The sequence below is a fragment of the Salmo salar genome, chromosome ssa13, assembly GCF_905237065.1.
Source record: "Salmo salar chromosome ssa13, Ssal_v3.1, whole genome shotgun sequence".
In the NCBI taxonomy this organism is placed as follows: Eukaryota; Metazoa; Chordata; class Actinopteri; order Salmoniformes; family Salmonidae; genus Salmo; species Salmo salar.
The window spans coordinates 25,999,458-26,023,318 of NC_059454.1; the positions used below are offsets into that span (position 1 = coordinate 25,999,458).

Here is a 23,861-nt window from a genome sequence, read left to right on the forward strand (position 1 = left end):
TGTGTTACCTGGGGGTGGAGGGTGTGTACAGGTGTGTTACCTGCCGGGTGGAGGGGGTGTACATGTGTGTTATCTGGGGGTGGAGGGTGTGTACATGTGTGTTATCTGGGGGTGGAGGGTGTGTACAGGTGTGTTACCTGGGGGGTGGAGGGTGTGTACAGGTGTGTTACCTGGGTCCTGTAGCCTGGCTGAAGTGAGGGTGGAGGGTGTGTACAGGTGTGTTACCTGGGGGTGAAGGGTGTGTACAGGTGTGTTACCTGCCGGGTGGAGGGTGTGTACAGGTGTGTTACCTGGGGGTGGAGGGTGTGTACAGGTGTGTTACCTGGGGGTGGAGGGTGTGTACAGGTGTGTTACCTGGGGGGTGAAGGGTGTGTACAGGTGTGTTACCTGGGGGGTGGAGGGTGTGTACAGGTGTGTTACCTGGGGGGTGGAGGGTGTGTACAGGTGTGTTACCTGGGTCCTGTAGCCTGGCTGAAGTGAGGGTGGAGGATGTGTACAGGTGTGTTACCTGGGTCCTGTAGCCTGGCTGAAGTGAGGGTGGAGGGTGTGTACAGGTGTGTTACCTGGGTCCTGTAGCCTGGCTGAAGTGAGGGTGGAGGGTGTGTACAGGTGTGTTACCTGGGTCCTGTAGCCTGGCTGATGTGAGGGTGGAGGGTGTGTACAGGTGAGTTACCTGGGTCCTGCAGCCTGGCTGATGTGAGGGTGGAGGGTGTGTACAGGTGTGTTACCTGGGTCCTGTAGCCTGGCTGAAGTGAGGGTGGAGGGTGTGTACAGGTGTGTTACCTGGGTCCTGTAGCCTGGCTGATGTGAGGGTGGAGGGTGTGTACAGGTGTGTTACCTGGGTCCTGTAGCCTGGCTGAAGTGAGGGTGGAGGGTGTGTACAGGTGTGTTACCTGGGTCCTGTAGCCTGGCTGATGTGAGGGTGGAGGGTGTGTACAGGTGTGTTACCTGGGTCCTGTAGCCTGGCTGATGTGAGGGTGGAGGGTGTGTACAGGTGTGTTACCTGGGTCCTGTAGCCTGGCTGAAGTGAGGGTGGAGGGTGTGTACAGGTGTGTTACCTGGGTCCTGTAGCCTGGCTGAAGTGAGGGTGGAGGGTGTGTACAGGTGTGTTACCTGGGTCCTGCAGCTTGGCTGAAGTGAGGGTGGAGGGTGTGTACAGGTGTGTTACCTGGGTCCTGTAGCCTGGCTGAAGTGAGGGTGGAGGGTGTGTACAGGTGTGTTACCTGGGTCCTGCAGCTTGGCTGAAGTGAGGGTGGAGGGTGTGTACAGGTGTGTTACCTGGGTCCTGCAGCTTGGCCAGCTCCTCGCTGAGGGAGTCATGGCTCTCCTCCAGCATCCTCTTCTTTAGCTCTACACTCTGCATGTACTCCGTCAAAGACCGGATCTTCGCTTCATGCTGTGAACACCCAAAACAGAGTCACTCAGCTGACGTGACACACTACACTCCCATCTGTACAGTTTAGAAAATGTACAAAGTCTCTAAAGTTTGTCAATGACATGAGGGAAGAATGTTTTCATAGTGTGCAGTGGTAAAGTGTATCTACTGTATGTATACACGGTATCAACATACCCTATGTATTTCTATACATATGCTGTGTATAGTATCGTCATTCTAGCAAGTTGTGATGTTGATACTGAGGTGCCCAGTAGAGCTGGAGGCTGACCTGTGAGATGAGGAGCTGGCAGGAGGAGAGCTCGCGGCCCGTCTCCTCCATCTTGCGATGACACTCCAGCTGCAGGTTCTCCAGCTGGCGACAACGCTTCACCATGGACTTGACCTCCGACTTGATCTTACTGATGTAGAGACGGGCCACCGTGAACTCCTCCTCGATCGCCCCGCTGATCTCCACCGGCTACAGCAGAGAGAGAGAGAGAGAGAGAGAGAGAGAGAGAGAGAGAGAGAGAGAGAGAGAGAGAGAGAATGACAGATTAGAGAAAATGAGGGCGAGGGATTGAAAGAAAAGTACACAGAGGGAGAGAGATGCAGGGATGAGAGAGGGGGCGGACAGGGTGGATTTTAAAGATGGAGCGGTGGCTCCTAAGCTGAAGAGTATACTGTATACAAAACCTCTCTCTCTGCCCATCAGTGGTGGCTGGTGGCACTATAAATGGGGAGGACGGGCTCATTGTAATGGCTGGAACATAATGTATGGAATCGTCTCAAACACTTCAAACACTTGGTTTTCGATGTGTTTGATACCATTCCATTCACTCCATTCCATCATTATTATGAGCTGTCCTTCCCTCACCAACCTCCTCTGCTACTAATCTACCTAATTGTTCTACGTCTCAGCAGTTCCAGAGGAGAGCAGTATGAGATGTAATTAACTCACCAGCTTGATCTCCCCGTTGCCCACAATGGTGCTGAACTCACTTAGGTCCCTCATCAGGCCGTTGAGGACGTCAGCGATGCGCTTCCTCTGCTGACCACTCACTTCCTGCATGTGGGATAGCTCCGCCTCCAGCTCCATCAGACTGGCCTGCACAGCAGACAGGTAGGAAGGAGAGAGGGATGAATGGAATAAACGAGAGACATAGGCTACAGATTTACTTATGCAAAAATGTCAGCTAAGTAATGCCATCACGTTGGCAGACCTCTGGTAAGTTCAAGTAGAGCAAAGAATCCATAAAGACTTCATACAAGACTTTATAGAAGTTCATAGTAGACTTTGTGTCCACTCTATGGCATGTATTTCTATGCCCTGCTGACCCACCATCTTCTGGGCCAACTGGTCGGCCAGCAGCTGGTTCTGCAGGCCCTTCTCCTCCACCTCCTGGCTCTTCTGGTCGTAGTTGATGGCCAGCTCCTCCAGGGCCTGCAGCACCTCCTTCACCTCTGTCTTGGCACAGCTGCTCTCCACCTGCAGACGACCCAGCTCTGCCTGCACCTTGTCCCCATCCCCTCGAGAAGATGCCAGCAGCTGGAGAGAGAGCGAGTGATAACGATCACATAAACACAGCCTCACAAACATGATCATATGTAGGAACACAGTATACAGACAACACACAATATAAGTAATATTCACACACAGTACACATACAGTACACAACCACACACAGTACACACACACAACCACACACAGTACACACACACAACCACACACAAGGCACACACAGATGGCCTGGGAGTCATCCCTACTGCTATGACAACTGATCTATTGAAAGAGATTTGCCGGCTAACTGAAAGGGTAGGAAATGGCTTATACAGTCAAATGTATCAGATTATCACATATATTGGGTAGGATATGGAGAGGATTCCAGGCTATTTGTTTGCTTGGTTATAATTCTACTACTTTCTGTATAGACCTAGTGCACATGCACTGACTTTGAATCCCCATTAGACGTCACCTCTACCACCACTCCCCCTAGTGTCCCTAACACAAAGAGCACTATATACTACCTATATTACCAACATGTTTAGATTCAGGATCATCAAGATTTGTATCACAATACATTTGTGAAGAAGACCTTCGCGTTGCCAAGAGATGCCTGGACAGAGATACAGACAGAGATACAGACAGAGATACAAACAAAGACACAGACAGAGAGGGGAACAGAGATACAGACAGAGAGGGGCACAGAGATACAGACAGAGAGGGGAACAGAGATACAGACACAGAGATACAGACAGAGAGGAGAACAGAGATACAGACAGAGAGGGGAACAGAGATACAGACAGAGAGGGGAACAGAGATACAGACAGAGAGGGGAACAGAGATACAGACAGAGAGGGGAACAGAGATACAGACAGAGAGGGGAACAGAGATACAGACAGAGAGGGGAACAGAGATACAGACAGAGAGGAGAACAGAGATACAGACAGAGAGGAGAACAGAGATACAGACAGAGAGGGGAACAGAGATACAGACAGAGAGGGGAACAGAGATACAGACAGAGAGGAGAACAGAGATACAGACAGAGAGGAGAATAGAGATACAGACAGAGAGGGGAACAGAGATACAGACAGAGAGGAGAACAGAGATACAGACACAGAGATACAGACAGAGAGGAGAACAGAGATACAGACAGAGAGGGGAACAGAGATACAGACAGAGAGGGGAACAGAGATACAGACAGAGAGGGGAACAGAGATACAGACAGAGAGGGGAACAGAGATACAGACAGAGAGGGGAACAGAGATACAGACAGAGAGGGGAACAGAGATACAGACAGAGAGGAGAACAGAGATACAGACACAGAGATACAGACAGAGAGGGGAACAGAGATACAGACAGAGAGGGGAACAGAGATACAGACAGAGAGGGGAACAGAGATACAGACAGAGAGGGGAACAGAGATACAGACAGAGAGGGGAACAGAGATACAGACAGAGAGGGGAACAGAGATACAGACAGAGAGGGGAACAGAGATACAGACAGAGAGGGGAACAGAGATACAGACAGAGAGGAGAACAGAGATACAGACAGATAGGGGAACAGAGATACAGACAGAGAGGAGAACAGAGATACAGACAGCGAGGGGAACAGAGTGTGTGTCCGAGAGAGTTCACCTCATCCTGATCCAGCATCTGCTCCTTCAGTTTCTCAACCAACTGACACTGCAGGTTGATCTCATCATCCTGTGGAGACACACACACACTATGGTCACTCAGGCTACTGGTGGAAATGAATTGAGGACACTGTACTGTTTGTTTTAAAGGATACTGGTCTACTTTGGTTTTTTGTATACAGTGTGTGCATGTGTATATCTCCATACCCCCCAATGAGTGTGTGTGTATGTGTGTGTGTGTGTGTGTTTGAACAGGCACTAACCTTGTCGTCCAGCTGCTTGTAGAGCTTGCGGATCTCCTCCTCGTATTTCTGACGCTCCTCCTCCGAGATGCGCACCACGATGGAGGAGGTGTCGTTGTCCAGGATCATCACGGGGCTCCGCTCCTCCACCGACTCCAGACGCACCACGTCAGCAGTGGTCCTCTCCGTCTCAGGAACGTTCTCCCCTGAAGGAGCATGAAGAGTGGAGAGGATGGAGAAAGGAGATGATGGGTCAGCAGCCTATGTCAGCTCTTAAGAGAATGGTCTTCCTATTCATCTGTCTAGAGAAGCTAAGACAAGCTTTTTCCTGGAACATAAGTGTGCTGACACGATGTGCCTTGTTCCCATCCTTAGGTAAACAGAGTTATAGGCGTATCAAGAATATGCAAGGCAAGCATTTTGCAAGGCAAAGTATATTAAGACTGTAAATTAATCAACATTGTGAAAAAAAACTGTAATTAAGAAGAATCAAATGTAATAAACTAGGAATGTAATTATGACCTATAGAATGTTTCACTCCAGTAAACTCTTTTATCTCTCAGTAAGTCTAACCGTTCCTCCAGCGGTTGAGCTCAGCCTCCAGCCTCTGGATGGTCTCCTTCATGGTCTTGTTCTTCTCCTTCTCCTTTTCGTACTTCCTCTTCCACTGATCGGCCGTCAGCTCCAGGTTGACGGACGCCGTGTTCCTGATGGTCTTAGCACTGTGAAGGTAGAGCGAATGTGGGTTAATGCCATAGTGATGCAGTCACAGATTGTATTCATTATAGTGGGGATAATATAATACAGGTTTATACAGTATATACTGTATATTTATTCTGGAGCAATAGATTATGAATACGGGTTTAGGAAACACTGTAATCAAAATCCTTTGACTACGGACATGATAACACATTGACCGTGTTTGAGTAGAACTGTGAGCAGAGTGTAGAACCTGCTAAATGAGCACATTATCAGTGTAGGGAGAAGACAGAGTGCTTTAGAACACTTCATGTAGGGAAAATTGAGATCATTATCAGTGTAGGGAGAAGACAGAGTGCTGAGTTTTACCGTGTCACTTAAAAGTTGAGTTTGTTAGGTCCGAACATCATTATCAGTGTAGGGAGAAGACAGAGTGGGCTGAGGGTTTGTTACCGTTGTCCGAACATCATTATCAGTGTAGGGAGAAGACAGAGTGGGCTGAGGGTTTGTTACCGTTGTCCGAACATCATTATCAGTGTAGGGAGAAGACAGAGTGGGCTGAGGGTTTGTTACCGTTGTCCGAACATCATTATCAGTGTAGGGAGAAGACAGAGTGGGCTGAGGGTTTGTTACCGTTGTCCGAACATCAGGGTGGATTTGGTTTCGGCATCGTTGTAGCTGGAGGGGGAGCAGCAGATGAACATGGTTGTCCTACAGTTTCCCCCCAGAGAGTCCTGCAGAATACGGGTCATCTTGCTGTCACGGTACGGCACGTGAGTTTTCTGCCAAATAAAACAGAGGAAGAAGAGATAAAGTGAGTAAGAGACAGGGAAGTAGGAGTACAAATGCAGCATTTGATTAACCGTGCTGGCAGAGTAAGGCCAGGAGAAGGTTGGCATTGGTGTGTGTGGTGAGTAGTGAGTTGGCATCGACTAGGCTTCAGATGGGTTGGCACAGAGTTGTGAACTTTCCTTAGCAGGTCCATGGGTTGGGTTGGCATGGTGGCTTGGAGATGAATGTGCAGTAAGTTGATACGGATGGATGTGTGGAGGTGCTGGAGGTGCTGGGATGAATGATAAGTAAGGTGGACGGCTGTGTACTGGACTCACCGTCCCTTCAGCCAGAGCAGATATCACGTTGCCCAGAGCGGACAGAGACTTATTGATGTTTTTGGCCTCATCAAGGACGGCGCCCGCAGCACCGGTTTTGCTGACCTGAGAGAGAGAGAGAGCCAGAGAGAGACAGAGAGCGAGAGAGAGAGAAACAGAGAGAGAGAAACAGAGAGAAACAGAGAGAGGGAGAGATGGAGAAACTGAATTACTGACTGTGACTTAATGACCCATGGAAAGGTCACTAAAATCTGCCAGTGTCCATGTGGACATAGCTCCATACATCATCTCTTGGTTCTGAGAAATGCTGCTGCCGATGCTGCTACAATGGCGTATGCAGAGGAGAAATGGCTTTAGCGGCCCATAGTCTCTCTCACCTTAGCCCAGCCAGGTAAACCAGACAGACAGGCAGACAGACAGACAGACAGGTCTTACCTTCTCACTACCAGCCAAGTCCACCAGATAGAGTTTCCCACACAGCTTCTGCTCCGTCTCCGTATGCTCCTGCTTGATGTTGATCAGGAAGATGCTGTGACTGCGAGAGCTGTGCTCATTCATGTCTATGAGGAGAGAGAACAACATGGAGTCGAATGAGCATCTTTGCACAAAATAAGCCTACAGTGTATTAAGGGATTTACGTGTGTTTTGTTTATTTTGATGGGCAGAATCAATGCTTTTCTGGATCAATAATGCAAGTTTCTCACTGATATACGATGCAAATGAGAGTACGCAATGTACTCTATAAGAACCATTTCGGGATAGGACCAATATCGGAGTCATTCTCCTGATGCGACCTACAGTGCCCAGAATAAAGGCTCATGTTATTTAGCTGCTCCTATCTTATAGTACCAACTCATTATCAGCAGACCTGAGCCCATTACAGTGTTATGACTATGCTATAGTGAGTCAGCATTACATTAGCCAGCAGACACCCAGTTGGACCCTTGTAATTGAGAAGGTCCTCCATATACGTAGAGATACTGCTTGTATCTATACAAGTGGGAAGAAGTGATGCTATATAAGCCATAATGAGTCACTAGGCTGAACTGTCACCATACACTTCACTAACCATGCAACTCTCCTGCTAGCAGAAAAACATGGCACTGGATTCTCTGCTTAGATGGATAGTGGTGGAATGAAACATTCTGAAGGCTTACTGGTCACGGCAACATGGCGGTTGTTTTTCCCCTCGTCAATGACATCCATGACCTCATCAGGGCTGGACACAAAGCGCTCAGTGCAACCCTGAGGGAGTGGGGAAGGGGGGAGACAGGGATGACAGAGGAGTGAGATAATAAATGGTTAATAATGAATATGCATGCTCCTTTTTCATTGGAAAATCTAATGCACAGTTCTAAACAGATGTTGGGGTAGTTAGGTATGGTTGGCATTGGTAAACCCACCTTTACATATGGGATCTTGTTCTTATCCTCATGAACAGCCAGGTTAGTCTTGGTCACTACAAGATAAATAAATAACCTTTAGAGGAGGCAGTCTTTGAAGAAGATTTGGCTCAGTAATGGCATTGGATGTGGACTTGGTATATAACATTTCGGTAAACTGTGTACAAACCATCCAGGAGATCACGAATTTTGTCCATATAGACTTCAAAATATGAAACCTTAGTAGAGGAAAGAGAAGATAATCACAATCAAAAGTCAAACATGCTGTGGCTAATTGTAAGAGCAATACTTAATGCCACTGAGTCATTGTGGTATCATCCTAAATTTGGATGAGGAGATGGAGATGAATCCAAACCTTGATGTGGAACTCCAGGTTCTCATCCATGCCAAAGATATGGTTGAAGATGTCCTCTGCAATCCTGGGGATGATGCCCATCTGATTGGGGTCATGCAGTTTTCCCTATAAAGACATACGGTGCAGTCAGTCTCTGGTGTTTAAAATCCTCATATTACCAGCAGTGTTTTTCCAAAACGTTTACCAGAGGGGGTACAAATGCCCCCAAAGCAAGATCCGGGGTATTACATTTTGATTGAAACCAAACTGAAGCCATATTTATGCTGATTTATGGAGTTATTTCATAATGTGAGATCATCACTTTTTCAGAAGATAAAAAGTATTTGAAAATACTGGATTATGTATATTCATTTTCTTCATCATTGTAATGACTCCCACTGTACCTCCATGGTGTGAGTCTTCCCAGAGGCAGTCTGTCCATATGCGAAAATAGTGCCATTGTATCCACCCAGCACATCTATATAAACAGAGAGAAAACCAAGATCATTTGAGGAAATTATACAAATGAAAGAATTTCTTCAGGCCTTCAAGTCTGAAAATAAGAAAGACACCAACAACATTTAATATGAACACAAGTATGGGAAACAACGGCAGCAAGTAATACTGTGTGATGTCACCGACTGGTTTAATCAAATGATGAGTCAAAACCCCATGTCGATTTCTCTTTTATCTCTCTAATACACCTCCATAGACTGCATGTGGATGTTGTTCTGCCATTGTTGACAGTATCTGGTCCTTACCCTTGACAATTTGCTTAGCACAGGCATTGTAGACCTGCTCCTGAGTAGTGTTGGTGGGAAAAACCCGGTCGAACACATAGGACCGCCCCTGGGAGACACAAAGACATTAGGCCATTTCGTAAACCAAAAATGGTAGCTGTAACTACACAGACCAAGATGAAGCAAGATATAGCCTAGACATAATGAGGGACATTTTCTTGTCTCCAATTGTCTTTCCAATTAGCATTGTTATTTCATGTATAGTGTATATGCCAAACAAACAAACAATGGAAACGCAATCAAGTTTGTTCTTGGTTCCTTATTTATGGATAGTGATAGACGATATATGTTTGTCAATCACTGAATCAATTAAAGGGACAGATGAAAAAAGGTCAGAGACAATAAGGACCAAAACCAAAACCGTAGAGAAATAATCCTGTTTCCAAAACGTCCTAGGATAGAGCTTGGAGGGCATAGTGTTTAATCTGCTCAGTGCCTACCAAAAAGGTTTAGAATCATTTCACAATGATGTGATCTTGAATGCAACCCTGCTTGTCTCTTCACCACATGCTAGTCATGTAAGCCTTTGGGAAATGATGTCATATAGGCTATCATTGACTGAAGCAGATGACACATAACCAAGAGCTTGACTCAGACTGAATTTTAACACGGCAGGTCTTCAAATATGGAAATCATTCAGAATGCATAGAGGATCATTCAAATGTGCATTGTAGGCCTATAATATATTGAATGTCAATCCTTTTAGAAAAACAGAAGAGTATCTGATCACTAGCACTACAGACGCATCCCCATGACAAAATCATTGTCCACAGGGTGGCAGTCAGTCTGGCACAGAGAAGAGTGGATCAGTTCTAAACAGTAGAATGATATTGATCCTCTCCTCCATGTGCAATAAGAGAACAGGTTCTTGGCCCATTGTTAAGAATTATGACTGAAGAGGTCAGTCTAAGGTTTCCATGAACATCCTTAGCTAAGCTCTAAATGAATCCACCCTCTCATTCCACTCTGTCCTGGCCCGGATGGACCCATAAAGACTTGTAGGCCTGTCTGAAGAGGGAGTGATTAAGCGACACTGTGTTTTATGTACTGGCATTGATCAGGGGCTTACAGTATCTACATTCCCTGTACATACATCTAATGTACCATTGCCATTACCTAAGAACCAAATCATTACAACACGAATAACAGCAGCCTGAATGTTTTATCCTGATCATCTCCCCGATAATCAAAGCAATATTATATGCAGGCTAGGTAGATCATTGAAATAGGTCTGCAGTATCTTCTACCCGTTTTCATGTATGTTATTCATAGCCAAAGCAAGGAAAAGGTTCATGTAAGTTGGTATCGAATATGGGGCCCGATGTAACTGCAGAAACCAGTAAATGGCCCTACACTGAGCCGACTGCACTGAATGCTCAACTGATGTCTTACTGAATACAATCACATTTGCCTTTACAGGCTAGGCTACGCAGTAATAACGATTGTAAATTATCAAGTAGGCCTAATTTCAATCACAAATCATTGTTATTATTGGCAGTCCAAACGAAAACATAACAGGTTAATTTTTTATTAATGAGCATATGAGAAACAAAGCGTCTTACCCCAACGTTGACACTGTCATCTCCTTGAAATGTAGGGATAAATTGATCCCCACGCAGAATCTCCGATTGATTCAGGGGGCGAAAGCGACACAAAACTTTGATATTACATTCTGAGGTTACATCGGCCATTGCGCAAATTCAATGGATGCTTTTGGAATAAACTAATCGACAATCAGATTAAAGCAATTTGCAGCCCGTCGATCGTAAAATAATGAATGAACGATCTGCTAAGGTGCAACCAGAAAAGTCCTTAAACGTATGTCTTAAAGGTAGAACAATATTTCAACTCAAGAGGTAAAGCTTGACAGTTGACAACAGATAAACTACAATTTAGAGGCCAAAAATGATGCTTCGAGCATGTCGCAGCAAAAATACGCCATGCATATAAATTCTAATTAAAATCGCAAGGGTTACATCCTTGTAAGAATATATAGATTTTGTGCCAAATTCCTCCTCTGGCTAAATCTTGAAAGATGGACGTAGTCACGGATGTTTTTCTCAGATGTGTCGTTGTCAGATAGATGGCGGCACAGTCGGTCAGGCTGGTTGAAGGTGAGACTGCTTTATTGTGTGGAGCGTAGGGCGTGGTCTGTCTCTTCCCTTTAAAGTGGTACCCGCCTCAGCATCTATATCAGCATCCAGACACCGGATGTAGCCTATCAGCAGAATCATCACGTCATTTACGTACGCCTATGTCGTCTTATGGAATCAACTGCTTGATTCAACTATATATATAAATGAAAGGTTTCATATGCAACGAAGACTTAAGTAAATTATGTTGCTTTTTCAATTGTGAACGTTTGTCATTTGGATTGTTTCTTCTCTCTGCTAGGAAGGCATTCTTCCCGGAATGTAAAGCTAACCACATTCACGATGGGAAGGAATTACATTTATTGATCAAAAGCTGAGTTTGGGCTCGTGGTCCTTTCTACTGATGCAACACTTATAATTTTGCAAATAAGAGGGTGGTTACTGGCTAGATAATTCAGTAGATTTAAGCTGCCAACATCAAACAAGGAGGCACATTTTCTGTAAATAGTTTAATATTAAATAAAAAAAGACTCCCATATAAAAAGAAAGCTACAGTCAACAATTTAATATTATTTTAACATAAGTATTGAAAGCAAGGGTAGAATGAGAAAATACTTAATTACAATTCCCCGAAAATTCACAATTCATTGTCTCTAACAATATAAAATAAAACACATTAACTGTACATATTTACAAATCTCCAAGTGTAGAAATTGCATAATCTGCTTCTTTTCATTTAAATAAGATACGCCAGCCTTACTGGGCTGTAATAGTGTATAGCACAGCGATCTGAAGGACAACGAGAGAAAGTACAACTACATCCCACCCAAAAATACATTGAGTTAAAAACCCACACATATCTCACACTTTTTCCATCAGCCATTCCCCTGTGAAAGGACCTAATTGAAATGTGCATCGTTTACTAAACACACCACAGAGAACATACAGAGGGGTGCATCACAAAGCATGACCACCATATAGAGCAGGTTCTATAGAGCAGGTTCTATAAGAAAGCTTATCTTGAATGTGGGTTGTCGGAAGTGTCGAGTCTTGCCAATTTCACATCTATCTTTATGAACTTGAAATGTGACTTCAGATTATTTAGGCAGTACACTTAGCTGGCTAACTCATCTGCTTGGTGACACACACACACACACACACACACACACACACACACACACACACACACACACACACACACACACACACACACACACACACACACACACACACCCCAGGTAATCTGATTCTAGATCTGTGGTCAGGGGCAACTTCTACCTTGAGCATCTTGAACACCCAAATGTACACAAACCACACAGACATCATACAATCTCTAACAGAGCGCAAATGTAGGTCATTCAAGTAGATACTCTTATCCTGACTCACAGTAAACACACTGAGAAACAGTGCAGTTTTTTGTAGACATAATTCTAACACTTACATCATAACGGATCTCAATCAATCACAACGTCAAGCAACCACACAGACTTAAGAGAGGACCTAAGTGAAAGCATCCACATAACTATTTTTCATTTTTTCATCTAGATCACTCCCATTCAAAAAGGTAAGAGGTTGGCATGACAATATATTAGTGCAGTTGAAAAACAGAGTGGGGGCGCTTGAACAATATAAAGCAGTGATAGGGGTGGGGTGAACCTGCTCCTGTCACTGTCTCTGGGACCTGGCTCCCCGCCGCCTCCTGCCCCGGACCGACCTCTCAGGCTTCAGCAGCACCACCTACAACACAGACACACATCACATCATCATTAGCAGTCTGGAGGGCAGACACTAAGGGACAAACTGCACTGCTGTTAGAAACTGAGATGACGCAACACGCACTGATATAATAGGTCCAATGAAGTTAAGGGTTGTGGGGTGGTCTAGTGTTTTACCCTGGGTTTAGTTTCCTCTAGGGCTGGAGAATCCAGTTCTCTGAAGTCCTCTAGCACATTCTGTAGCCTGAATTTTTTTTTAAACACACACAATAATCAGTATATTTACACTGGTATTACATTTCATTGTTCTAAGGAAAAGTTGGGCAGAATAGTAAATCGGTGCTCATCGTTATCAATGATTCAAGTAGAGAATCAAAATGAGCTCACGTTTGTTTCCTTTTCCTGCCTCTTCTGGCTCCTCCCATTTGTGCAGTTTGGTTCTGAAAGGGGAAAAGGACACTGAAATCAATAACAAATTACATCACAATCTTTCACTGCTTGTAATGCAATATGCAATGCTGTGGCTAAATGGCATTTTTAGCCATGCAGTGGTAAAAGAAAGACATCCTTGGCAGATGGTTTCAGGGATCCTTTATGACTGTTTAAATCATTACAAGAAACTAAAGGAAACAACAGCCAGACTCACCCTGCCCTGCTCCGTGTGCTGCAGACCCCCAGTCTCCTCCTTGGGGCGGCTGCTCCCGTCTCTGGGACTCTGGTACCCTGCCTGGGGTCTGTCCCCCTGCCGATCTGACACAACCTGGCTGTACGAGTCCGTCTTGGCTTCCTCCAGGTAGATGGGAAGCAGAGTAGGGTTAGTGTGACCCTCTGGGAACTCCAATTTGTTCTGCGGGGGCGTGGTGGAGCCATCGTTGCTGGGTTTGGGGGTGCCCTGAGCGGGGGAGTGGGCTGCCTCCATATTGAGCCGGGACAGGTTCGGGTTCCTCAGGGTGCAGGCTTGACGAGGGCTCAGGGAGAGGGGGGCACTGGCCTGAGGGAGAAGAGCGGAGGGGGAACGGCGCTCCTCAGGGTAGGAGGGCGGTAAGGCACCGAAGGCATCTGCCCCAGACTGAACTGCTTCCTGCTCTTTAGCACTGACCTGGAGGAAGGAGGTGTAGATAGTGTCCATGAAGGAAGCGTAGGGGTCCAGGACGCTCACCACGGAGCCCTCTCCACGCTGGGACACGGGGGCCAGGGCAGGACAGGGGCTGGGCGCAGCCTCTGGGGTAAGCCGATTGGCTGGAATATCCTCCTGAGGGGCGGAGCTGTCTGTTTCCTGTAAGGAGATTGGCTTTTCTCCCTCTGAGGGTGGTGCCATGTTGAGCTGAAGAAGGAAGATACAGATATTTCAAAATCACAGGACAAGGCTTGTGTCAGGAGTGGAAAACAGTGGCCTGTGTGGTCCAGTGGTTACAGCCGTTGATCCTGGCACACATGTACGCCAGAGTCGGCATGGGTTTGAATTCGTCACACTGGTATTTTACTCCCCCTACCTCAGCCTTTCCAACACTTTACATCTCTTCAATAAATAAAAAAATGTACAAAAGGAGTGGGACTGCGCCACTCTTAAAAATAAAAAAAAGTGGAACACAAGAAGTACCTGGATGTTGTTGAGGAGGTTGATGGCCCCATCAGGGCCCTGGAGCAGAGGCATGCCCAAGGCAGAGGCCTGTACGGGGGGCAGGAAGAGAGGGCCTGCACCTAGCCCCAGAAGACTGTGGAGGCTGGTCAGAGCAGACAGGTCTCCTACAAATACACATGGTTCATCATTAAAACAGTTTGTGAATGGGATAAGGTGACATTCTAAGCAATATGTGGGTAATGTACAAGATATTGCTTTTTTGTAGCTGTTCCCCAAGTTTGTAAATAATTCACTATTCATAAAGTGAAATGTAATAAAAAAGACTATGATTCCGCATTTGTAATTGACAACAAAACCTTGATATTTATAGCAGTGTAAATGAATGTTGCTGTGACTAACCTAGAACCCCAGGGTTGAGGAGAGTAGGCAGTAACTGGTGGAGGACAGGGTTGTCCTTTCCCTGGACAGACAGGGGGATTAGGGTGTCCATCCCCCCATCATGGCCTGAAGCTGAGACCTGGATGGAGACAGGATCAAAACATCAAACTGACATCTCTAATAGAGATAGTGTTAACTATTTGACAAGGGAAAACTACAGGGTAGAGGACCAGGCTAAGGGAGAGAACCTACCTGAGGTGGGGGTTGTTGGGGTTGCTGTGTTAGGGGGGAGATGAGGGGCAGGCGGGAAGCCAGTAGAGCCCAGGGCAGCAGTTAGCAGATCAGGGCTGAGGGAGAGGAAGGCCGGGGGAGGCAGGGGGGGTGGAGAGCAGGAGCGACTGCAGGGCCTGGAGGGGCCCATCGGCTGGGGGAAGCAGGCCCTGGAGGGCCTCAAGGAGCCCAGGGCCGGGGAGGGATGACGAGTCCAGGAGTCCAGACCCTTTATCCAGAGACAAACCGTCCAACAGGGCTGGGATGTGCTGCCGGAAGGGGAGGTCCAGGCTCAGCTGGCCAAGCCCAGACAGGGGCAACATGGCAGTCTGCTGCTGGCCTAGTAGCAGGGAGGCCATGAGGAGAGCCTGGAGGCCCAGTTTCTCCCCCATCCCCAGATCACACTCCTGGCCTGGGGTAGGGGCAGCAGAAGGGGGTAGCAGTGGGTTCAACAGGCCCAGGAGATTCAGAGGCAGCTCTCCCTGACCTCCCATTAGACAGGGGAATAAGCTAAATGGAAAGTTGTGGTTCAGATGGGCAGTCTGGTGTTGTTTCTGCTGTTGCTCTTGGTGATGTTCATGCTGTAAAAGTAGTTGTTGTTCTGATTGTTGTAGTAGTTGTTGATCGGGCAGTTGATGGTGTTGCTGAGGTGTGTTGGAGATGGGGAGGTGACCCTGCTGCCCACCCAGCCACAGGCCCAGGGGCAGAGAGCCCAGGATGGTGGGGTCCAGGAGGGAGGGCAGGCCGGCCGTGGCAGACAGAAGCTGGAGAAGCTGCTCCTGGCTCATGAAGGGGAAGGCTTCAGCCAGGGGTAAGGAGCAAGTGGAGTCCCCCAGGGCCTGGGGGCTGCAGCCTCCTGGGGGTTTGGTCACTGTGGAGCCCTGATGATCAACACTCTGAGGCTCTTGCACCCCTAGAGAGGATTGGAGAGAACCAGGATTAACGGCATGAGAAAGGTTCTTTTTCAAAACAGACAGTACTCAACAACTATTAACACGTCTAATGAAAAATTGGTGTATTTTCCAAGGGCTGCAGGTAGCCTAGCGGTTAGAACGTTGGGCCAGTAACTGAAAGGTCGCTGGTTTGAATACCTGCGACAACAATGTAAAACAATCTGTTGATGTGCCCTTGAGCAAGGTACTTAACCCTAATTTTCTCCAGTGGAGCCGTACTACTACGGCTGACCCTGTAAAACAACACATTTCACTGCACCTATCTGGTGGAAGTGACAATACAATATTCCATGATTTCACCTAGTTAGAGACATTTTAAAAGGTTCATCCTCACCTGTAATGTTGTTGCCGGTGGTTCTGTCCAGGCCCCCCTCCCCAAGAGGTGTGGTGGAAGAGGCTGCCAGCAGTGCCAGCATGTGGTTACTGAGATCCAGGGGTCTGGGGGAGGTGGTGCTGCTGTAGCTGGGGACGCTGCTGCTATGGTTGGAGGTGGAGGTGCTGTTGAGACCAGGGCCTAGTGTTGACATGCTCTCCATCTCCATTGATTCACTGACTTCAGGAAAGGCCTGGCCCATGGGTGACTGGATGGTGGTGGCATCTATAGGTTGGTTTTGGGCCTGCCACAGCCTATTAGGGGTGTGTGGGGTTGGCGATGGGCTACTGCGATATTGTGCTGACTGAGCGTTGGACAGGGCCATGGAGGGAGACCGTCTCTGTTTGGGACTGGTCCTCGTATGTGGTCGAGACGGAGACTGTGCATTACATCGCCTGGACTTTGACTGAGAGGGAGAGAGGGGCTGTGATGGGCCTTGTGTGGTACTGTGATGAGTGGGGGACTGCATGGAGAATGGTCTGATGTTTAAATGGGAGGGTGAGGGAGACTGCCTGGGGCTCTGCCTCATGCCTCCTGTACAGTGTCCAGAGCCGGGCTGGGCTCCAGTGGCTTGAGCGTTCTGCACACTGAGCAGGTGAAGCAGAGCGGAGAGAGGCTGGGTGGGGGGATCCGGTTGACCTGCCATGATTGTTGTGAAATCCAGGGCACCGTCAGTCTGCTTCTGTGGCCCTGCCAGTGTGCCAGAGTGCCGGACTGAGAGCCTTAGGGCCTGGAGGTGGTTCTCTAACATGGCGGGGTAGGGCGAGGCTGAGGTAGAGGAGGGTTGAGAGTGCGAGGAGAGGTTGAGCACGTCGCCGGGGGTTCTGGGACCAGTCATCTGGGACTCCTTCAGCATGCTGAGCACTGTGGGCGAACGCCGCTGCCGCTTCCTGTGGGATGTCCGGTCCGTACGGGAGAGGTGAAGGGGACTGGAGGCTAGGGGCTGGGAGAAGGAAAGCAGGGGGGAGGCTGCAGGCAGGGGCCTAGCGATTGAGGGAAGGCTGTTGTGTAAAGTGCTGTTTGTTACCTTCAATTGCTGAGACTCCCTCGAGACCTCCAAAGAGAGGGCTGAGCTGAGGATGCTGCGCGAATTGGAGCTCTGGTTGTGAGTCATCTGGCTGGCCAGCTGGGCCTTGGCTGCTGCCGAGAGGAGGCTACTGGCAGGAAAAGAAGCTGGGTGGGGTTGCTTCTGGTGGTTCAAGAACTGTCCAAGAGGCAAACCAGAAGAACCAGCACTGATCTCCATGCCTGAGGCAGAAGCAGGTGCCTTTGTGGGCCTCCCAACCTTTTCAAGAGCTAGAGAGAGGATATGAGGATTGTTTTGGTTGCTCAGTGAGTTTGGGTGAAGGATGTGATTATTAGTGCTAGTGTTGCCTGAGTTCTTAAACTGCTCTAAGATATCCTCAAGCTTGTATTTTGAGAAATGGAGGATAGGGGACCCCCCTGGTATAGGAGAGTGTGAGGATGAAGAGGATATCCTTCTGGGGGGGTAGCCACCAAGCACCACCCCTCCCACCCCCTGCTCAGAGTGAGCGGAAGAGGCGGACGGGTGGCGTGAGCGCTGGTGGGGAGAGGGGCAGTTCATACTCACAGAGGGAGAGGGGGAACATGAGGGGGACAGGGGAGACCCAACGATGATACCATGTTGATGACTCTGCCCTCCCCTCCCCAGTGTCCCAGGGGAGGAGGGAGGAGGGGGAGAGAGGGGCCCCACATGAGGAGATCTGAGGGCTTCTGGAGTCTGTGGTGCCCTCTGACCCTGACTCAGGTTCTGAGGCGTTGGTGTGCGTGGGGACCTCTGAGGTGCCCCATAGCTGGAGAATGGAGAGGTGTTGGGGAGGAGATTGAGAGGAGGTGGCAGTCTCCTCAAAATATCAGGCGTGTGATAAGAGTTAGTGCTATTGTGTGAGAGGGGTGAGGAACCATTGTAAGAATACACAAGTTGGGGAGAATTTTTAGGACTGCCACAAGAGTTGGGGTGGAGGTTATTGTTGGGCCTGGACTGGACTAGATGGTGTTTGGAGGTGTAAGTGCCACGTTCTTTTTCTTCCCTGTCCACTCTCATCCTCTTAGGATCTCTGTTCTCCATAATGCCACTGGTGACCTCTGCAACAACAACAAAAAGAATCTACATTAGAGCTGGCACAATAATTGTATAATAGTGTAACTGACAATTTTGGACAATAACCATGAACTCACATTTTTCTTCATTATTCGTAATACATTAGTAGGGGGTGAGATTCAACTTCATTTTCAAGTAGATATAGTTTACCCCATAGCAGTTTTTAATAATTTTTTACATGAAGTGGGTAAAGTTGGTAGCCTAATAATTTTACGTGAAAAACGGCATGGTCGGGAGTAGAAACTTCCTTTCTAAAAGGTCATAACCATTCGTTTTTGAGACGGGTGTCACCAAAGCTGTGTTGGATTCATTAGGTATGTCGTAGCTCATTTTCAAAGATGCAGTATTATAATACATTACAAGCTACATTTTTCACAAAAAATGGCAATTACAACAATAACCATGGCAATTAATTGTTACCCAAAATCCCATAATTGTCACAGCCCTAACCAACATGTTTAATGACATTTCTGAGAGCAGTATTTGAATAGCACAATGTAATAATGTTTTGGTAACTAACCATCAATAGCTGTTTAATGATCCTGAAAGTACTTCATTTCTGTTACATTAGATCCATTAATTTTTTTGCCGCTGACACAGTGCCTTCATTAAGTATTCACACCCCTTGACATTTTCCACATTTTGTTGTGTTACAGACCAAATTTAAAATGGATTAAACTATGTTTTTCAAACCTGTTAAATAAGTCAAAAAGTATTCAACCCCTTTGTTATGGCAAGCCTAAATAAGTTCAGGAGTAAACATTTGCTTAACAAGTCACATAATAAATTGCATGAACTCGGTGCAATAATAGAGAGTTTAACATGATTTCTGAATGACTACCTCATCTCTGTACCCCACACATACAATTATATGTATGGTCCCTCAGTTGAGTAGTGAATTTCAAATACAGATTCAACCACAAAGACCAGGGAGGATTTCTAATAACTTCCAAAGGGCACCTATTGGTAAATGGGTAAAAATACAAATAAAGCAGACATTGAATATCCCTTTGAGCATGGTGGTTATTAATTACACTTTGGATGCTGTATCAATACACCCAGTCACTACAAAGATACAGGCGTCCTTCCTAACTCACTTGCTGGAGAGGAAGGAAACCGCTCAGGGATTTCACCATGAGGCCAATGGTGACTTTAAAGCAGTTACAGAGTTTAATGGCTGTGATAGGAAAAAACTGAGGATGGATCAACAACATTGTAGCTGCTCCACAATACTAACCTAATTAACAGAATGAAAAGGGAGCCTGTACAGAATACAAATATTCCAAAACATGCATCCTGTTTGCAATAAAAAGAAACAGAAGAGAGCTAAGCACAGGTTAAATCCTAGAGGAAAACCTGGTTCAGTCTGCTTTCCAACAGACACTGGGAGACAAATTCACCTTTCAGCAGGACAATAACAAAAAACACAAGGCCAAGTATACACTGGAGTTGCTTACCAAGACGACATTGAATGTTCCTGAGTAGCCTGGCTACAGTTGACTTAAAATCAGCTTGAAAATCTATGGCAAGACTTGAAAATGGCTGTCTAGCAATGATCAACAATCATCTTGACAGAGGTTGAAGAATAAAAACATTTTTTTTTGCAAATGTTGTACAATCCAGGTGTGCAAATCTCAGAGACTTACAGAGAATGCGATTACAGCTGTAATCGCTGCCAAATGTGATTCTAACATGTATTGACTCACGGGGTTGAATACTTATCTAATCAAGATAGAGTTTTATTGTTATTTTTTTTATTCAAATGTTAGAATTTTTCTTCCACTTTGACAGAGTATTTTGTGTAGATTGTTGACAAAAAATGGCAATTAAACCATTTGAATACCATTTTGAACAATTTGGAAAAAGTCAAGGGGTGTGAATACTTTCTGAAGGCACATTTTTACATTTACATTTTAGTCATTTAGCAGACGCTCTTATCCAGAGCGACTTACAGTAGTGAATGCATACATTTCATTAAAAAAAATTCTTCCCGTACTGGTCCCCCGTGGGAATCGAACCCACAACCCTGGCGTTGCAAACACCATGCTCTACCAACTTAGCCACACGGGACTGTATTTACCTGTGTGACGGGCAACATAGGGCAGTTGTGAAGCCTGCATACTGCGACAGAGCGCTGCCATGGCAACCACTTTCCTCCGATGGTTACAGAGCTTTGTCATGTCCTGCTCTGCCTTCCCCACCGGCTGGCTGTGCTGTTGAATTTTGACCCCTAGGCTAAAGTTAAACACCTGCAGAGACAAAGGAACATACATTCAGCAAACCCCAGTCAAAACCGGTTGTGAAACGATAAAAGTGAGATGTAGAGGGAGTCACCTTGTGGATGACCAGCGGACACTCCAGGCCACACTTGCATGTGCCATCGGTCAACAGATATGACTTAACCTCTTCCAGTGAAGACAGGACTGCACCACTTGGACTGTAGGAATGGACAGGGATGCAGGAGATGTGTGATGAAATAAAGGGAAGGGGAAATCAAATATATTTTACAAATCCCTGCTCCAGACCAGCTTTTGGGAAATGAAAACATTAGAATGGCTCATATATGCTCATAACACAAGTATAATAAGTATTATACACGCCTGTGTTACTGAACTTGCTTACCTTACATACACCACAAGTCCCTCCTTCGCTCTCCTCTGCCAGCCAATGGGGACTTGTATTGCCACAGTGTGAACTCCATCCTTGTCTCCACTGCCACTCTCACTGCCTCCCATCATTTTGTAAAAACTGCTTTGCAGCACCTTTGGGATAGAAGAAGCAGGAACAAATGTAGAATGAATACATGCTTTGATGAACAACTATTACGACCACTATGCTGAGATTCTGAGGTCAATGTTTTCCCACAAAAAAGACAACCAGAGTTCCAACTCGTAGAAATCAATATAAAGTCTCTAACATATAGCATGCCTGATGATAGCCCATTCATCGATGCTAACTACCTTTAGCACCTATTGTGGATAGTATTTTCTGGCTAGGGGAGTTTTGTTAAGCTTGTGCTAAACGTTTACACACATCACTTGCGGTACGGTTTGAAAACATATCTTATCTTTCATATCTGTTAGAAAAAAAAGAAGGTTAAATTACTACACACCTTTATAGGGTTGGGGTTCCCACACGGCCATATTTCCATGTTACAGCGTCTGTTTACGGAAAACAGAGTCGACCAACTGTGCTAATTAGCTATCTGCGTCGCCGAACACCTGTGTAAACGGAAGACGGACGCCACAAACTTGTCACTGAAAAATACTGCTGGCTGCAACTGTGTTAAAACAGTGTACAGTAAGTGTATATTTTGCATTTGTGAAATTATTTTGGTGAAATATGAAAGTTGAGGGCATTATGTTTCTAGAATCGTACCGCAACTGAGAATCGATTCACGTTTAGATGGAGTATTTTGCTGTTTTGGCTGACAGAGGCAATTCGCCTCTAAACAAAACATGTAAGGTCCTTGGACTTGGAGTAACATTAGGCTCTTTTAGTCTGTTATTGGGCTAGCCTGATGAGTGAGGAAGGATATCATGTTCTCAAGCCTACCTTGTCATCTTTGAAATGCCAAATATATTATTGGCTATGGTATCCACCGTTTGAAGGCCATTGTGTCAGGGGAGAAGCACACACAGACTCTGCCAACCACCCTCCAACACCTTGCAGAACTCTCCAAGAACTAACTAAGTCTTCTGACCCTGCTTCAGAGGTCAACTCCTCCAAAACTCTGCAGCTGACACTAAGGCCACAGTTCGACTGCAAAGAAGATTGAGATAGACCTGACGTTAGATAGCCCTAAAAAATAATACGTGAAAATGATGAACAAAATGAATCTCTCGATTCTGATTGCTACAATAACCCCACACAAACATAGCCACATAGCATTCGAGGAAGGGGATGGATATATTAAGATAGGCCTAGTGGTATTGTGGTATTTCAATTGAGTGACGTATTATCAAATAGCTACCTAGATAGTTAGCGAGCAAAATGAGACTGGTGGTGTGTGCAGCTGGATGTTGAAATGAAAAGGGAAAACAGCATTTGTAACTTGATAATAGTCATCTAGCCCACATGCACACTGTACTTGATAATATAGCCATTACAGAAGCGGCACATAAAGTTAAATCACAGTCACAGCAATGATTGTCCTACATAGCTAGCTAGGCTACCTTTATCCAACTAACGTTAGTTAGCTAATGTTGCAGTCTAAAGTGTCGTAACAGCTTGACAGACACACCTTGCAAAATAGTAACATTTCAATAATGAGAACTTGGGGGGAAATTGTTTATCAATATTGTCATGCATGCTAGCTAGCTAGCGAGCAATTGTGCGAAATGTATTCTACCATTCTGTTCTCAAACAAGGTCGCGAAGTTTTTGGAGTCTTCTCCAGTAAGCTCGCGGGAGAACCCCGGCCAGAGTTAGCTAGCTGGCTTACTAACGCTAAATTGTTTTGGATGTTAACATTATCTAGACAGACAATGTGGTGATCAACCCTCCAATGCAAATTATTTGCACCATCAATCAACTATCCGTCTGTCTAGCTGCATCTGCCCGTCTCGTTAAAAACAAAGGACAATAATGCTTCATTTTACTGCGCCTATGATCTCGGGGCTAGGCTAGCTAGCGTTGACAGAAATTTACTTGATTCTGGAGTGTCCCAAGACCCAAGGATGTCTGATCGTGTCGCCAAATTATTCAGTCGTTATCTCCAGACACTGTTCGATCAAGCTGGTGTATGTTCAGCAAAAATGGAGCTCATCCGATGCACCTTTTAATCTCTATTTCACAGTTATTATTTTTTCTTGCAGATTCCGTGCAAAAAAAAATAATGGAGTTTTCTATGGAGCATGCGCACTGGGGCGGCGGGGGACTATTGTACCCACAATGCAACCGGACCTTTGTAGTGGTAGCCGACGCGACCCCCAGATGAAGAATAAACTGGCCATGGTTCTCTGTTCTTCAACTGGGCTGGGGAAAATAGGCTTTTCTGGAATGTCATGTTTTCTTCCATGGATTAGCTACCTCTACTACCATCAGTCTTTCACAATACAATACTGTACTTTTTCTTAATATGTTATGTGTATCCTCTCCTTATATGTAAACTACAAGTTTTTCTTTATGTTTAAAATGTTCTTTAACCTGGCAGTACAATAAAGATAAATATAGCCTATATCCATTCCATTCCTTTGTCCGTATTTACCATAGAAATATAATTATTGTTGTCATAACGATGTTGACAACAATGAGAGCAACTAAAACAATACTGATTAT

General features: G+C 46.0%; 2 protein-coding genes across 7 annotated transcripts in view; both read right to left on the reverse strand.

Moving 5' to 3' along the window:
• Window positions 1–11,246, reverse strand: part of LOC106566704 (kinesin heavy chain) — a 28,725-nt gene extending 17,479 nt beyond the window's left edge. For 2 of the 3 annotated variants that reach the window (XM_014135002.2, XM_014135001.2), the window contains exons 1-17: window positions 10,659–11,245; window positions 9,058–9,145; window positions 8,701–8,774; window positions 8,318–8,422; window positions 8,132–8,180; window positions 7,963–8,018; window positions 7,717–7,804; window positions 6,995–7,119; window positions 6,560–6,664; window positions 6,084–6,232; window positions 5,325–5,473; window positions 4,773–4,957; window positions 4,511–4,579; window positions 2,715–2,921; window positions 2,334–2,480; window positions 1,665–1,853; window positions 1,279–1,396 (exon numbers count right to left, since the gene is read on the reverse strand). In XM_014135002.2, the coding sequence (XP_013990477.2) occupies window positions 1,279–1,396; window positions 1,665–1,853; window positions 2,334–2,480; window positions 2,715–2,921; window positions 4,511–4,579; window positions 4,773–4,957; window positions 5,325–5,473; window positions 6,084–6,232; window positions 6,560–6,664; window positions 6,995–7,119; window positions 7,717–7,804; window positions 7,963–8,018; window positions 8,132–8,180; window positions 8,318–8,422; window positions 8,701–8,774; window positions 9,058–9,145; window positions 10,659–10,787 (2,032 nt within the window). In that variant the 5' untranslated portion in view covers window positions 10,788–11,245. Of the gene's footprint in view, window positions 1–1,278; window positions 1,397–1,664; window positions 1,854–2,333; window positions 2,481–2,714; window positions 2,922–4,510; window positions 4,580–4,772; window positions 4,958–5,324; window positions 5,474–6,083; window positions 6,233–6,559; window positions 6,665–6,994; window positions 7,120–7,716; window positions 7,805–7,962; window positions 8,019–8,131; window positions 8,181–8,317; window positions 8,423–8,700; window positions 8,775–9,057; window positions 9,146–10,658 lie in introns of all 3 variants that reach the window. The other variant, XM_014135003.2, reaches the window with a different exon arrangement.
• Window positions 11,247–14,504: 3,258 nt separating this feature from the next.
• Window positions 14,505–23,449, reverse strand: LOC106566702 (methyl-CpG-binding domain protein 5). 4 transcript variants are annotated; one of them, XM_014135000.2, is made up of 11 exons: window positions 23,232–23,449; window positions 22,138–22,344; window positions 21,695–21,803; window positions 21,205–21,344; window positions 20,917–21,019; window positions 20,663–20,831; window positions 17,488–18,566; window positions 16,422–17,403; window positions 15,117–16,047; window positions 14,886–15,003; window positions 14,505–14,650 (listed from the first exon to the last, which is right to left on the reverse strand). In XM_014135000.2, the coding sequence occupies exons 3-9, from the start codon at window positions 21,731–21,733 to the stop codon at window positions 15,206–15,208; spliced, it is 3,354 nt and encodes a 1,117-aa protein (XP_013990475.2). In that variant the 5' UTR covers window positions 21,734–21,803; window positions 22,138–22,344; window positions 23,232–23,449; the 3' UTR covers window positions 14,505–14,650; window positions 14,886–15,003; window positions 15,117–15,205. The 4 variants fall into 4 exon arrangements, with proteins under 4 accessions (XP_013990475.2, XP_013990472.2, XP_013990474.2 ...); XM_014134997.2 differs by having other exon boundaries at window positions 16,422–18,566; XM_014134999.2 differs by lacking the exon at window positions 21,695–21,803 and having other exon boundaries at window positions 16,422–18,566.
• Between the last annotated feature and the right edge of the window lie 412 nt (window positions 23,450–23,861).